The sequence below is a fragment of the Syngnathus leptorhynchus genome, chromosome 17 (genome assembly GCF_054491065.1).
Source record: "Syngnathus leptorhynchus isolate UIUO chromosome 17, UIUO_Slep, whole genome shotgun sequence".
Lineage (NCBI taxonomy): Eukaryota > Metazoa > Chordata > Actinopteri > Syngnathiformes > Syngnathidae > Syngnathus > Syngnathus leptorhynchus.
In genome coordinates, this window is record NC_141211.1 from 5,496,684 (window position 1) to 5,511,509 (window position 14,826).

At 44.4% G+C, this 14,826-nt stretch overlaps 2 protein-coding genes and 1 long non-coding RNA gene across 7 annotated transcripts; all 3 read left to right on the plus strand.

The window, feature by feature from the left end:
* Positions 1 to 213: 213 nt before the first annotated feature.
* On the plus strand, positions 214 to 3,233 carry LOC147043365 (queuine/queuosine transporter SLC35F2-like). Of its 2 annotated transcripts, none has more exons than XM_085935840.1 (9): positions 214 to 574; positions 752 to 852; positions 946 to 1,118; positions 1,359 to 1,486; positions 1,609 to 1,777; positions 1,854 to 2,010; positions 2,087 to 2,139; positions 2,284 to 2,438; positions 2,644 to 3,233. In XM_085935840.1, the coding sequence occupies exons 2-9, from the start codon at positions 764 to 766 to the stop codon at positions 2,845 to 2,847; spliced, it is 1,128 nt and encodes a 375-aa protein (XP_085791966.1). In that variant the 5' UTR covers positions 214 to 574; positions 752 to 763; the 3' UTR covers positions 2,848 to 3,233. The 2 variants fall into 2 exon arrangements, with proteins under 2 accessions (XP_085791966.1, XP_085791965.1); XM_085935839.1 differs by having other exon boundaries at positions 214 to 515.
* A 427-nt stretch (positions 3,234 to 3,660) lies between these two features.
* Positions 3,661 to 7,989, plus strand: elmod1 (ELMO/CED-12 domain containing 1). 4 transcript variants are annotated; one of them, XM_085935717.1, is made up of 13 exons: positions 3,661 to 3,706; positions 4,252 to 4,312; positions 4,618 to 4,763; positions 4,896 to 4,924; positions 5,005 to 5,102; positions 5,162 to 5,291; positions 5,394 to 5,527; positions 5,595 to 5,663; positions 6,029 to 6,055; positions 6,195 to 6,215; positions 6,443 to 6,493; positions 6,561 to 6,694; positions 6,804 to 7,989. In XM_085935717.1, the coding sequence occupies exons 2-13, from the start codon at positions 4,296 to 4,298 to the stop codon at positions 6,977 to 6,979; spliced, it is 1,032 nt and encodes a 343-aa protein (XP_085791843.1). In that variant the 5' UTR covers positions 3,661 to 3,706; positions 4,252 to 4,295; the 3' UTR covers positions 6,980 to 7,989. The 4 variants fall into 4 exon arrangements, with proteins under 4 accessions (XP_085791843.1, XP_085791840.1, XP_085791842.1 ...); XM_085935714.1 differs by lacking the exon at positions 3,661 to 3,706 and adding an exon at positions 3,767 to 4,053; XM_085935716.1 differs by lacking the exon at positions 3,661 to 3,706 and adding an exon at positions 3,767 to 4,010.
* Positions 7,990 to 8,542: 553 nt separating this feature from the next.
* On the plus strand, positions 8,543 to 13,767 carry LOC147043367 (uncharacterized). Its single transcript, XR_015068588.1, has 3 exons — positions 8,543 to 8,897; positions 13,391 to 13,505; positions 13,705 to 13,767. It is a non-coding gene; the product is annotated as an uncharacterized LOC147043367 (long non-coding RNA).
* The last annotated feature ends 1,059 nt before the right edge of the window (positions 13,768 to 14,826 follow it).

The window sequence follows — 14,826 nt, forward strand, 5'->3', positions numbered from 1 at the left end:
CAGAAGTTGACTTGTCATGTCTGGCCTCTCGGCTATGTTGCCCGTTATAATTAACTGTAACTTAATTTTTGAAAAAAATATTCAGGCTCCTGGGCCTCTTGGCCAGTGAGATCCAAACAAATGGCATATAGATGTACTTACAGCGCGTACTGTATTTTAAATTCGACGCTGAAAAGTGACGTTCGTAGCCGTGGTTTGATTGGTCGAGACTGAATTATGTCATTATTACGCGTCGCCGCTTCCGAAGCAGCGAAAGCATGACAGCCGATTTAAAAAACTGTCGACCTTCTAAATTACAACGGTGATAGAGTCGCGTTAAAGAAAACATTTCTGTCCACTGCTGCCACTTTAGATCCAATGGGAAAAGTAGGAGGAGAACGAGGAGGGAAAAGGGCCCCTTCCGGTGAAGCAGCATGATAATGCTCATAACCGACACGCTTGCTGGAGGAGGAGGCAAAAATGTGGACTGGTATCTACTGACATTCTCGGACTGAACACCGTCGTGTGAATCAATGGTGTGAAACTTTGAAATCTATCCTTTTATATTTAATAGAAGCCTGCTGATTACCTTAAGGTAGGATTCTTTGATCTCTTGTTTGGCTTCCATTATTGGAGGCATTCTATCCAGAAAGAGAATCTTGGACAGTTCCGGTAATTGGAATCACGAGACATTCTTGAGTGATTTGGACCATGGTCTCTCTAATCAGCCTGGACACTAATTCCCATACATGTCTCTTATATAATCTTACAGTGCTGTCAAGCAATGGAGGCCCAAGCAGATGAAAAGATATGTGGGAAATTGAGGCTGGCCTGCGGTCTCTACAATTACAAGCTGAGGGACGTCTTCACGTGGTGAGTGCTTGGATTACCGACCTGTTTTTGTTGGAAAGTCATCCGAGGTAGTGGGGGGGGGGGATTGATCGCCCCGTGCTTTCTTTTTCCCAGGGATCTGTTGAAGACCTTGGTCATGGGCCAGGTCTTGTCCCTGATGATCTGCGGCACTGCGGTAAGCTGCCAGTACCTGGCCGACGCCGGCGCGGAGGTGCCCATGTTGCAGAGCTTCCTCAACTATGCCCTACTGCTGCTGGCATACTCCCCCTTCCTCTGCACCCACAAAGGTATAAACAGTTCATCGTAGTCCTTCTCTATTATCTAGACTATTTTTCCTCCAGTCATGCTGTTGTTATAGCTCAAGGTCTTTTAACATGATAATGAAAAGCAGTTTTTATAAGCAAGCATTGATGCCAGAGGTCAAAGTTCCACCCAGGCCACATACTCTCAAGTGATCAATACATTTATACAAGTGTAAATCATATTCAAAAATCTGAAGTACACTTGTTGCATATATGTGTGTACAGGAGAGCAAACCTTCTTGCAAGTGTTGAAGTCCAAGTGGTGGAAGTACCTGCTGATGGGTCTGGCCGACGTGGAGGCCAACTACACGGTCGTCATGGCCTACCGCTACACCACGCTGACCAGCATCCAGGTGAGACACAACAGCAAGTAGCACAGTGTTGTTGCATACCCTCTTTTAGTGCTGCCTTCATAAAGCCATTTCATAAATATGTTAATTGGGATCATATCAGTTCCTCCCCGTGTGTTTCGCAGCTGCTGGACTGCTTCGTGGTGCCGGTGCTGATGGTCATGTCCTGCTTCCTGCTGAAGACTCGCTACAGGCCGCTACACTACGTCGCCGTGACCGTTTGCCTGCTCGGCGTGGGCGCCATGGTGGGCGCCGACATCCTGGCCGGAAGAGACCAGGGAGGAAGGAAATCCAGTAAGGAAGCCGTCCGTCGTCTTTCTTCTTTCTATGCCCGTCCGTGCCATCTTCTATTAATGGAACGACTCCACAGCCAGCGGTGTCTTGTTGGGCGACAGCTTGGTGCTGATTAGCGCCGTCCTTTACGCCGTGTCCAACATGTGCCAGGAGTTCACCGTGAAGAACCGCTCTCGGGTGGAGTTCTTGGCAATGATGGGATTCTTCGGGACGATCATCAGTGGGATTCAACTGTGAGCTTTCTACCCCACAAACAATTTTATTCGAAAGAGACAAAGAACAAACTCATGTGGAACCTGTCTTTTGCAGAGCTGCACTGGAAGTTAGTGCGCTCAAGAAAATCAAGTGGAACTTTCACATCGGTGAGTTCATTATTCAAACAATGTTTTTTGAAAAATATTTCATGCGCCTAATGTTACAATGGCGTAGACATTTTTTTTGGAGAACCTCTACTCTAACCCATCTCCGTTTTTTTATTTTTTTGTGTGTGTGTGTGTTTGGCACAGCCATGCTTTTTGTTCTCTATGTGCTGTGCATGTTCACACTGTACAGCTTCATGCCGGTGGTGGTGAAGAGGACAAGCGCCACCGCTGTCAACCTGTCACTTCTCACTGCTGACCTCTTCAGCCTTTTCTGTGGGCTCTTCCTGTTCCACTACACGGTAGGAGGGTGGGGGCGGAGAAATAATGTCTGTCTTAGTCGCCATTTGGGGGTGCTCCCTACCTGAATAATCGAGGCCTGCATAAAAGAGATTTTTAATTGTGGCAAGATGCCACAAGATAGCTGCAAAACACCAAGGCCATGCTTTGAGTTGAGCGTTACAAATTTTGGAACACTTCTCAATAACGCAACCTTTTCGTTTCCAGTTCTCAGCGCTGTACATCATGGCGTTCATCTTTATCATGGTGGGCTTTGTCACTTTCAACGCCGTGCCCACGTACTCTGCTCAGTGCGAGCCTGAGCCCGACTCCGGCAACTCGTCGGACCAGGAGGCCCGAAGCGCATCGGACCACCTGTTGCCAGCTGACACAGACAGACAAAGTCATGTGACATTGGTCTCTGCGCTCTGACGGCCGAAGAAGAAGCAGCAAGTCTTTCTGTTTTAGGAAAGCCAGCTCAAATATCTTCCGTCATACTGTTACAAAAACGGGAACAAGGCTGCTTACGTTGATGCAAAAAAAAAAAAAAAAAAGAAAGCTACTGTTCATTTGTTTTGTTACTTTTACCTATGTGGTGTTGTTGATTCACACTTCCAAAAGCGTTCTTGATCCAGAAGTGTTCTTTTCTGCTGCTAGACATTTTATACCCATTGATTTGATGGCATTTGTAGTTCTGCAGTGCATTACCAATGTATCATCTTTGGTTTTGATACTCTCCTTTCAAAACATTTTGTGGAAAAGTCAACTTTTGATGAGTACCAGAAATGGAAGAATATTAAATATTGTCAGTTTGTTAATCGTTGGCTTTGGGATCAATGCTTTTTGTTTGCAAAAAAAATAATAATCCGAATATCTTTTTGTTTTCTATAAAACTAATTTTTGGAAAATAATTTTTAAGAACATAATATATTGAATAATACTGTACATCACAAAACATGTCTTGAAATAACTCCTTCCCCAAATTTGACCATTCATTTGATCACATATATTGTTACTTTCTGCTTTCTCTCAAGTAATAGAAACGGCTCCAGATACTGAATATTGTGAAATCTCGAGAGCTTTTTTTGTGCAGTTTTGAGCACCACTCTCCATTAAGCACGTTACGTCACTCATCTGCTTCCTTGCATTTTGGCGACCCCTGTCGACTACATCCTGACATACCAGCGGCGTCATCATGGAGGAGAAGCGGACGTCTGGTGCCGAGTGACGGGAGGGAAACACGAAGCTGCACGTCGCCTACCTTTTAATCCCTTTGAAAGATTAGAAAACGGTAAGATTTTCTTTTTAAGACGCATTTAGTGACGCGCTGACCTTGCAAGGCGGAGGGCAATGCTGCGCATGGTTGCGGATTATGCAAATGTACCGCGTTGCTTTTGCTAATCATCCAGCAGATTCTTTAAAAATCACATGATTTTATAATTCTTTTTATTTCACCACGCTTTGATTGTGTCGTCGATTTGAAACGGTGGCGCCTTGTTAGGGGTAAATTAGAAGAGACTAGAGCCGCAAATGCAACGGCTCGCGCGGTCATGTCTTCGCACCATGGACAGTTCCTCAGATGCAGGCCTGCAGCGGTGGGGGACAACAGAGGGTCCACGGGCACAATGCGAACCACTAGTATGCAAAAGAGAAAAAAAAACCAATATTGCAAGAATTATTTTTCAATACGTCTTGATTAAAATATTTTTTGTGTAGAAAAAAAAAAAGCAATGTTATGAGTATTCTGAGGAATTTTCTCCTCTCAAAAAGCTTCAATGTTCATCATCTACAATCACAAACATTTGATTCATACATGTCATATGGTTCACTTTGCAGGTCATCCCCCAGTTTTAGCTTCAGCGAAGAAGACACCAGGCACCATGAAACACTTCCTGAGGTAAGGCGAGCCTCCATTTTATCTGATGATGGAATTTATTATTTGTGATGCTGTTTAGTTGTCCTGCATCAATCACACCTAATAAGCACCTGCTATGCACAGACAAACGTTTATCCGTCTGTTCTATTTATAGCACTATTGTTGCGCTTACTCTATGTACCGGGTTGGCATTATTGATCACGTAGAGGTTTTAGAGAAACTGCTTTGGTTTATCTGTGGATAGTTTTATTGAACCTCGTTCAGGTTCAAACAGTCAAAATCCTTTGTCTTTTTTGTAAAGGCACAATATGTGTTCTCCCCTTCAGAGTGTTGACCCAGTTCTTCGTGTTCCTCTACTGCAAATGTCTGTGGCGAGGCCTCAAGTTTGTGGCACGCAAATTCACGGGACGCTGCGAGCTACAGCGGATCTGCTACAACAACAAACACGGTGCCCGCAGGACGCTCAAGATCGGTGAGAGGCTAAAATTCTGAGGAGGTTGACAATTTGAAGTTCATGAAATGATGAATCGTTAACTGATAATTATCAATGATTTGCCAATTCGTCTATCTAGTCTTTTCCAACTTTGCAATGTTTTTCTTGCAGAATCGTCTCTGAAGTATTCCAAAAATGAGGTAAATGTCCAAGTTTAGCAATTAATGATGCAATCTGATCGGCTTTTTTGAAAGAACTATACACCATATTGTATTTGTAGCTGCTGCAGTCCGCCCTCAGCGCCCATCCCGACAAAGTAGAAAAAATGATTGATGACATCATGGCTCTGAAGAAAATCAACCCCGATACCAACCCTCAGTAAGACCACACACACCACTGCCTCTTGGAAAAGATAACTCACAAGCTTCTTCCACCAGGTTGGGCATCTCCTTGCAGGCCACCCTGCTCCAAATTGTAGGCTACAGGAATTTGGTGGCCGAGGTGGAGAAGCTCCGGCGGGAGCCTTACGACTGCGAGAACGAACAACACGAGGAAATGTTAATGAAGGTGTGCCGTTCATCAATCCATTAAACTCATCTCATATGTTAGTACGTTGTTTTCTCTCCACAAGATGGCCGCCCAATTCACCCTTGTTGGTTTTTGGTATAGTTGTGGAAGGAGCTGCGTCCCGACATTCCCTTGACCGGACGGATTTCCAAGCAGTGGTGTGAGATCGGATTCCAAGGCAGCGATCCCAAGACGGACTTCCGTGGCATGGGCCTTCTGGGTCTCCACAATCTGCTGTAAAATAAACTCCAAGTTTACGTGCATATGCTAAAGATGCTATGCTAATTTTGCCTTTCTCCATAGGTACTTTGCAGAACATGACAAGGCTGCAGCTTTGCAGATGCTCCACGACTCTCTTCTGCCCAAGCACAAGTATGTCAGAAGACTTCACGCAGGCTCCCCCTCGATTTCTTGCATCAGTGTCGTTTCCACCATAACACAAGTGACCTCATCTGTGCACCATGCTGACTGTCGGCGACTCAAACACTGCTTCACGGCGTATGGACAAAAGCATTTGACACACTCACCTTTCTTTGACAAATGAAAAAACCTTCCAGTGAAATTGTGTCAGAATGATTGTTACTGGAGGAGAACACTTCAACCTTGGAGGGGATTTAAAACGCCTCCCTGAGGAACTCCTCTCCAAATTTTGTAAAATATTCTGGGATTTCCTCGAAGCACTTCTTTAAAAGTCAACGGCTAGAGAAAAAGGTGTGTCTGTGTACTTTTGTCCATAGAGCGTGGTCTCTTCTCAGCTGGACCAGGTCACTCAGTGCCTCCTCATCTTGTGTTGATTGCATCACTGCTTTGTATTGCTTTGCCATCAGCATCTCAGTGAGCTTCTTCTGTCTGTTTCGACACACGCTTCCCTCCTCTGTGTCGCTCCCACGCCCGCCGCCGCAGGAGTGCGCAAGGGAGTCGCAGGTACTCCATTTATGGTCACCCTCATTCACTCGCTTTGTCAGCCACATGCCGTGAATGCTCCATTGTTGCAATTCCAAGCCATCTAGTCCGTTTAGAGAAGAGCTGGGGGAACCGTTTTATACCTCATTTGTGAATTGCACAAGCAGTTTCGTCTGGTCGTGCTGCAAGTGTCTGTTTTAGAGCACGTCGCCTACGACCCTTGACTTTTATGTGTGTGTCCTTCACAGCGAGGCCAACATGTTAGAATTTGAGCCCAAGAACGTTGACAAAGCCATCGGGTAAGGTTACCAAAAAAAATGAAATGATTACAAAAATCACATTCTGAAACGTTGTGAACTATCGCAGCTATTCCTTCGCCATCGTGGGCATCAACATCACGGACCTGGCCTACTCGCTGCTGGTGAGCGGCGCCCTGAAGACGCACCTGTACAACGTGGCGCCCGAAATGGCCTCCCTGCTGCACCTCCAGCAGACCTTTTGTGAGTCGACGTACGGCCAATGGCGAGACGGCCTTTGGTTACCTTGACAACCATAGGCAGAGGCTCGGAGCCCAGACATCTCTTAAGATTGTTCCTGTGTGTTTGTCAGGCTACCTGATGCAAGAGTTCCACCGCTTCTGGATCGAGGAGGACCCCAGCGACATCATGGAGTTCAACCGTGTGCGTGCCAAGTTCCACCGGCGAGTCCTGCGGCAGCTGCGGGACCCCGACATGGCGCTGTGCCCCCGCTTCGCCGCCTCCGACCTTCACCTGGTCAATCTGTAGGCACAACTCCCTCACCTCGCCTTTCCATCACCCCCCCACCATCACCATCTGACGTCCCGGTAGGCCTGGCCGGTCAGTAAAAAATCCTCGGGCTAATGTCACGTGGCCTACACATGCAGTAGCAGTCAAAAAGTTTGGAAACATCCTCCATTCTCAGCTGGGCATATCCAAGTTAATATCTTGAAATTCTTTTCACACACCACCACCAGCGTAGCGTCAGACATCACAATTTTTTGCACCATCTTTGTGCCACATTTTACTTTCATGATTGTATGGCACTCGAGTCACCAGACCAAAATCCATTCAGACCCGATTTAGGCTTTGTTGTTCTTTATAAATGGGAAGCGATCAAAAAATAGTAAAAATGTATAGATAATATATGACACTGCAAGTTGTCAAATTTCTGTATGCGTTCCATCACCTATTTGCCAATATTTTGAATGTGTATATTTGACGTGGTGTCTTTATAGCAATAGAATGCTTCTCATTTGCCTTTATTCACACACACACAAAAAAAAAAAAACAAGGATCACTTTCTATCATGAATGTTTCTCACATTAACGATTGTTTCAGTTCAAATCCATGGAATGTGACACTTTTAATGTCCACCATCAGCCAAAGCAATAATTCCGCCTCATTTGGTGTAGACGAACTGCAATGTACTTGTTTTGACGTTTTTTATTAGTAGTGCTCCGTTTACAGTTTAGTTACATCTCCGAACGATGAAGTGATAACAAAAGATTGCCGAAAAAAAACAATGAACGTTGTACTGTAACCGCAGGGCTGTGAGCCACACGCTGCTGCTTCACCCAAATACTCCATTCGCTTTGTTTACTACCCCGTTCAGCAGCACTGTTTGCCTTTTGACGTTTTCCCGCCTGTATTCTTAAGTGGTGGCGTTTCACTGCTTTCTTGATGATCTTCGACATGTTCTGAGTAGATATTGTGACGCTGTACTTTAGTTGTCTGTGCTGTGGAACACAAATCAATAAAAAAAAAAAACAATGTAAAAGACAGTTAAGGGATGACTCGTTTTTTTTGGGCGCATCCAAAAAGACTGATGACAGACAGGTGATATAAAATGACCTTTGGGCATTTGATTTAGGGTGTGTAGACTTTTTATAAGCAATGCTTTCAGGAGGTAACGGATGCTAATGAGGATTGCAAGTAAAGCACAACATGAACATCAAAGCATGAAAAGTATCCGGATTAGTGCGGATCAGCTGAAGACAAACGTACGAAATAACCAGCGCAAAATTGCAACTGTGAAAAGCTGCACACATTGAGTCAGCACTTTTGAAGATATTTTGTCTGGACAGTAAATATCACTTAACTTTTCAGGAATGTACTTAAAATGTCAATTTTCATCCAATAGTTAATGTAAAAGTACAGAACAAGAGGGCTTTAATATGCGCAAGGTGTAGGGTAGCCACATGGCGGCGCTAGTGGCTAACATGATGACTTTTTGTCTTCTTATTTCACGTCACTAACTCGCTCATCTGCCATTCACAGCTCGTCATTTCGTTTTGCTCATATCAGTTAATACATTTGTGGTTATGACAATGGTGGCAATTAGATTTTTTTCTTTTTAAAGGTCACATTTTAAGTGATGAATTCAAAACTATTTGGTTTTGGTGACAAGAGCACTGACAACCATAGAATAGGGATGTTAAAATGGAAGGCTTTTAGGCATGCAAAAATTCTATCTGCTCTGTTTGATTTTCAAAAATATATTTTCAAGAAAAGTAAAATGAAACAACTTGAGATCATGTGGTTGCACTCGTGTAAATTTACAGTCATTGCTAACTGAGCTGCACCTCGGATGTTGAGATACCCTTTGTTACTTGCGGCGGATTTTTCAGCATGTGCAATTTTCGTTTGTGCAGGAACAAGAAGATGTGAAGCTCATACAAAAAAAGTAAGTCATTTCCAACTTCCCTACACACCTCACCGAGGTAGGTGGTGGCGGCGGCATACTTGTGTAAAATTCACTTTGATCCTTTGCTTCTTTCCGTTCTTGTTCCTGCACACCGATTTTATTTATACTCTGTTGCTGTGTTGCGAGTCACCATTTATCCCACTGAAAACTTTCCACTTGCTCATTTCGGCATCTTTTTCACTGTACCTTTATATATTAATGAAAGCCCCCCCCCCCCCCCCCCATTTCCTCATTCCTCCAACTTCAGCAGGATTAGGAACAGCACTAATTCTATGCACAGCGCCGGCCGCTTTGAAGTCAACTGGCAGGCTAAAAACACCCGCCTCCTCCTCCTCAATTGGTTTATTTGCATAATCCCGCCGGATGAGCTAGTACATAGCGGCGTCATAATCTGGCAGCATCCAATCAATATCCTTATGGATCAATGGATGTCCCTCAACTGCCCCCCCTCTTATCGCAGTTAGCACGCTCAACACGCCAACAGCGGTTATGTGCGTTATCTGCACGATCTGCTGCATGCGCTCTCATAGCGGCTGTAAATGTATAATTAGTCCTATTTTATTTCATAATTCACTAGTCAGCTCCCACGGCAGCCATTTTGTGACCAACTCATTTCAGGCTTGATTGCTAGAGACATCCTTCGCTGATGAGGCGAGGTCAGGAAAAAAAACCTGACAGGTACAAAAATATCTCGTATTTGAGAAAGTTGAGTCGGGCTCAGATGATAAATAATGAATTAGTATTTATAATGAGAACTCATTAATTGTATCAGCCCCAAAAGCTGTGATAGCCGTGTATATATTTCAAGACTTTTCAGTCGAGCTTGCTTCCTTCTACTCTGTTAGCATTTGCATTTGGCTCAGAGCGCCGCATTTGCTGAGGGCATATCCTCAGGCGTCAAGTGTTTTGCTTCAGGACACATTGCAGTTCAAAGTTTCTGATTTCTGATAACTTACGTTTTTTTCCGACGGTTTAACTCAAATGAATTGTTTGAGACGCTAGCTGCCCAAAAGGGGTCAAAATGTCACAAGCTGCAAAATTAGCTTATTTCATATACTTCCAAACCTTGAACCACATTGTTACTCTAATATTATTGATGTATGCAGTTGATTTTAATTTGGACTCTGGACAAAGAATGTCTGCAAATGAAATAGATGGATCTGCCCACTGGGAGCTCATTAGCATTCCGAACAAACACGCGCTCAGAGTCGCACTCCGTCACCATTGACATTTTATGACAAAAGCGTAATGGGAGAAAAACAGGTGATGTTTGCTACATGTCATGTTTATGATGGAGATAAAATAAGAAACCAGTATGGGGGGGGGGGGGGAATAGCCGCACCCAAAAAAGATAAAACAGATTGATTTTCTGCCTTCTGTTTGCTTCCCCTTTTGTCCCTGGAGTAAATGAATGCAACAGAATCTTGACCCAAATGCGTCTCAATGACGGTGGCTCTTATTTCAAGGTGCAAATATTTCCAAGGAACCTCGTGTAATCCCAATGCCAATTCCTGAAGGCGGACAGCTGGATATGTGCATTCAAAAAGTTGAAAGGAGCTTCTAATACATATCTCCAACTTTACGAGTAAGGCAAGGTGCTTAAGGGTTTGATTGTCAAACAAGAAGCCAGACATAGGGACGAGTATCCGGTGTTTGCATGCAGCGACGGGGCTTTTTGTGGAGTCTCTTGCAGCCATGACACTTTCTTGGCACCGCTTTCACACCTTTCATCTGATTAAACGGCCAGTTTAGCCTCCCGCTAGCGCCTGTCGGCTTGACAAGCGGTGTCATAAGGAGGCGCGGTGGAAGGCGGGGGCGGGAGTTGTTGTTGTTTTATATGCGGAAGGAACAGCAGCGCTGACATTTTGGAGGTATAATTGGAAAGATGGATGGATTTACAGACAGACAACTCAAGCGACCAACTGACTGCTTGGTGATTTTCTGTGCTATTCTCCAGCCTTGGAAGATTGTTAACAAAATCACACATGGAATGGATTCATGCGTGCGTACCCAAAGATATCGCTTGTCATCTGTGTTCATAACCAAGATGAGTTGGCTGTCAGCCTCAGTGCACTTAGCCCTCTCACTCTGTTAGCATAGCGACGACACAAGTCACCTCAGCCGCCGTCGCCTTTGGAATATCTTTTTTTTTTCGTACTTGAAATGCAGAATCAGAACCTTTTCAAAGCCCCCCCGAGAAGATAAGAACACCTAGGCGTGGCGTGTCCGGAATACAAAATGGCTTCCTTAGCATAGCGAGGTGAAAAGGGAAAGATAACAGGCCGAGGTACGCGCGTGCATAATGGCCAGATAAGAAAATTCACGGCCACGAGATTCTTAGCGTGAACCATCCGGAGATAAAAAGAGAAGTGTCAGTCACTCCGTAGCTTGTCGGGGTACGTTTCCTTCGCTGGTTCTCGAGAGTTCTTTTTATTTCACAAAGTATAATTCATTCCATGTGTTTGTCCACTTGTTTTGCTTCATCACATTGGTTTCGTTCTCTCTTTTTCTATTTTATATGCCGTAAAGTACGATATTAGGATTAAGGTGCTCCGGGGCCCATGAGGATAAGCGTAACCCTATAACCGATGAAGTTCATTTTGTCAGGAACAAAAAGAGGAGTCATAAATTGAATGAGAGGATCAGGTCGGAAATAAGAATAAAAAGGTTCTTTACCGTACGCTCGCTCGCCTGGTGAAATTCGACCCCATTGATCCCACTCCATCTTTCCTTTCCTTCTACCCGCTCATCAGGCGGTCACATGACTCGTATTAAATCAGCGCGTGAATGATGAAGCTTATCTGGCTTAAATTAGAGCGACATGGCAAAGAATCCCCTTCGGGTTCGGTCGCCATGAATATTAAAGGCAAACTCGCAAGGTTACACAGACGGAAGAGAAGAAGTAGCAGATGATGATGAAGAAAGACGAAGGACAAAGAAAGCAGATGAAACGAATGGAGGAGGAAGGACGAATGTCGTTATAAATTAATATGGACGCTAATCATTTTGCTCACATGAAAAAGAAGCTTTCAAAGTGGGATAATTGAATTTCAGCATGCCACAAATTGGACAAAAAAGAAGCTTGGCAAAGTGTAGACTTCTTTTTCTGAAGCGATTGTGTTAACGTAGGCTGGTGACGAACAACTTTGCTGTGAACTGAGGGGACCGTGATCGTTAGATACTGGCGGTGTTCCACAAAGCTCTTTTCTCAGTCCGCAGACTTTCACACTACCGATTTATATTCAAATTCCGGTTATGTTTCTGCTGAAGGATTGGAAATTCCCTTGTAACCCGCCACCGGTTCCCTTCCTGTCATATTTAAAGCCTGTAGCGTTTAATCCTAATCAACGATGCCTATTTGTACCATCTGCTATATCGTTGCTGCTTTATTGATTTAAAAAACTTGTTGCAAGTTGACAGAGAGAAAATCTTCCAGGGTTTGTTTTTTTATTGTGATTAATTAAAGTTGGTTCCCTGACAGAATACTAACACGCTTACGCGATGAGCAAGGAGTGGACACGTTTCTGGTTCTTCCCACATGTGAGCAAGGTCTGTCTCACTGCAATAAAAGCAAGCCTCCCCCTGAGGACCTCGTCATCCTCGACGAGGAGAAGTCGCTAACGGGCATTAGCGCCGCCGCATCCTCCGTGAATCACTCGGCGACGTCCCGATGCCTGGATTTGGCAGAGGCCCGGAGGCTGTCATGTGGCGTAGCCCGGAAGATAATGCTCTATGTTAGTCAGCCATTGTGTATTTCCTGCGCTAAACACGCACAACACCCCTGATGTGTTCTGCTAAAAGCATTCATGTGGACAGCTTTGTTCAAATGAGTCCCATGACTCATCTTATTATTTATGCTGCATATTCAAGCCTCTGTTTTTATGCTTTCCAAGCTGAATTATGATGCACCACTTTGTCATTGTCCTACAACCAAACATCTATTCATTGGGAAGGGAAAAGTCAAAACACAAGGAAGCTAATCACCGACGGGTTGATTCGTCAGAGTCTCGTCTCACTCGGCCTTTCCCTCGCGTCGGCGGGCGCAGCTGTGTTCCTGTTATCCGATGAACACGCCGTTTGACACTGTTTAAATTCGCCGTCCCACCTCTGTCTTCTCAACATGACGGCACAAAATTAGCAAATTAACGGAGCATAAGCGATTCATTTTTGGGGATTTTTTGTTTCTACTTCGTCTTTCGCCCATAGTTAAGAAGAAATTCAAACAGTTTTACTTGTGGTGTGAAGTGCACAAATCTTTGCCCATTGTCCTTAATGCTATAGATAGGACCAAGGTGGGGTGCAACATTCCAGTACGGATTATGAGGGGGCCCCCTAAATAAGATATCGCTGATTGCCATGATGTTTAATCGTTAGCAGTATGATTATTAACCGTATTTGTGACTATACATCATGATTAGTGCGAGTGGCCTGTTCCAAATACGTCAGCATGATCTTTTTTCTTCCTCCTCCAGCCACAGCCAATTGATTCTCCACAGGCTGCTGGGCCGAGAAACGTCGCTTCCTGTCAGAGCCTGGAATAAGCGGGTGGGCGAATGGATTACTCCATTGTAGCGCCGAGACCACGCGGTGAGAGATTTCACATTATATTCAATTAAAACCCACAATTAGCAAAACAATGGCCCAAGGATGAAAAAAAAAAAAAAAAAAAAGTCCTGGTGCGTAGAGTTTGATTTTCCAATTCAAGTGAGAGTGCAGAAAATAAATGGGAAAATCAAAGGCGTTTGAATCCAACATGGGCTTGAAAATAAGACTTGGCCATGCGCAGCTGTGATGGTGTGAGGAGTGTCGACTCGGTGGGGGCGGCAAGCACGGGCTGCCAGATGGAGACGAAAACGCCATTAGATGCAAGAGTCCAGCCAGTGGATACTTTCCTCATCTTCATCATGCCTCAGTGGGATGCAGGTGAAATTTGTGCAGTTAACACACGTGACTAGTGATGCTGATGATTTGCATAATGAAAGTGTTTGAAAGCACCACTCACAGACGTGTGACAATTATGCATTAGTTTATTTGCGGAACAATCAAGTCATATAAACAACCCCCCCCCCCCTCTTGAAAACGCTAAATGACTTTCCTAAATTACTATACTGCCTAAATCTTGAAATGTTACTTCAAAACATTGCCTGTGCAGTTGATGACAATTCTACGATGGTGACAGTTAGACCCAAAAGAAGAATATTTCTATTATTTCCTGGGGGATAAAAAGCTAAAATGAAAGCCATTTTTTTATAAGATGCTGCTTTTTACAGAGAATCGCAGATCGTTAAATGCCGGTCGTGACTGAATGTTCACATTAGATTGTGCAAACGGGTCAAGTGTGAAAACGACCTGCAGCAGAAGCTCGAGGGAAGAATTTGGATGTGAGCATCAATAAATGCGCTGCACGTAAACAATGTGCAGCGCAGGTACACTTGCATGCTCTTGTAATGAAGGCTTTGCCAGCGCAAAGGAAATCAGTGCAAATCTGTCAATCCTATGAAAGGGGGAATTATTCGCCAGCGTCTTATTGGCTCGCTGGGCGCTCCCAGGCCACATTTGCAACTCCCCGCTTGTTATCTCGCCGCAGTTAATTAAGAGCGCTGAACTAAAGAGCCCGGGAACGGGATTTCTCTCGGAATTAAATGCACACACTTGTGAAAGGAGCTTGTGGTAGACTACTTTTTCACTCCATTTTAAACGAGAAGAGGCAGACATTTTGTTTGTCCTCTGGGAATGCCAATCGAGTTCTCATCTGCTGGATTGAAGAACATCTGACAAGCTTAAGCAAAAACTAGCCCAAATACGGCCCATTTTCACTCACAATTTACAGTGTCAAAATAATGTGCTGCCATCTAGTGGCCGACAGTGAAATTACATCTAAATCTGAAATAACATGACCACAATGGAA

Excerpts from the sequence above, each read along its gene's own strand:
- LOC147043365 (XM_085935839.1), top strand. Across the intron at positions 1,487-1,608 it reads CCACGCTGACCAGCATCCAG|CTGCTGGACTGCTTCGTGGT; the intron begins GTGAGACACAAC and ends TGTGTTTCGCAG. Across the intron at positions 2,140-2,283 it reads CAAGTGGAACTTTCACATCG|CCATGCTTTTTGTTCTCTAT; the intron begins GTGAGTTCATTA and ends TGTTTGGCACAG.
- elmod1 (XM_085935714.1), top strand. The coding sequence starts at position 3,966 with ATGTCTTCGCACCATGGACAGTTCCTCAGATGCAGGCCTGCAGCGGTG. Across the intron at positions 4,054-4,251 it reads GGGCACAATGCGAACCACTA|GTCATCCCCCAGTTTTAGCT; the intron begins GTATGCAAAAGA and ends TTCACTTTGCAG. Across the intron at positions 5,664-6,028 it reads TCTCTTCTGCCCAAGCACAA|AGCGTGGTCTCTTCTCAGCT; the intron begins GTATGTCAGAAG and ends TTTTGTCCATAG.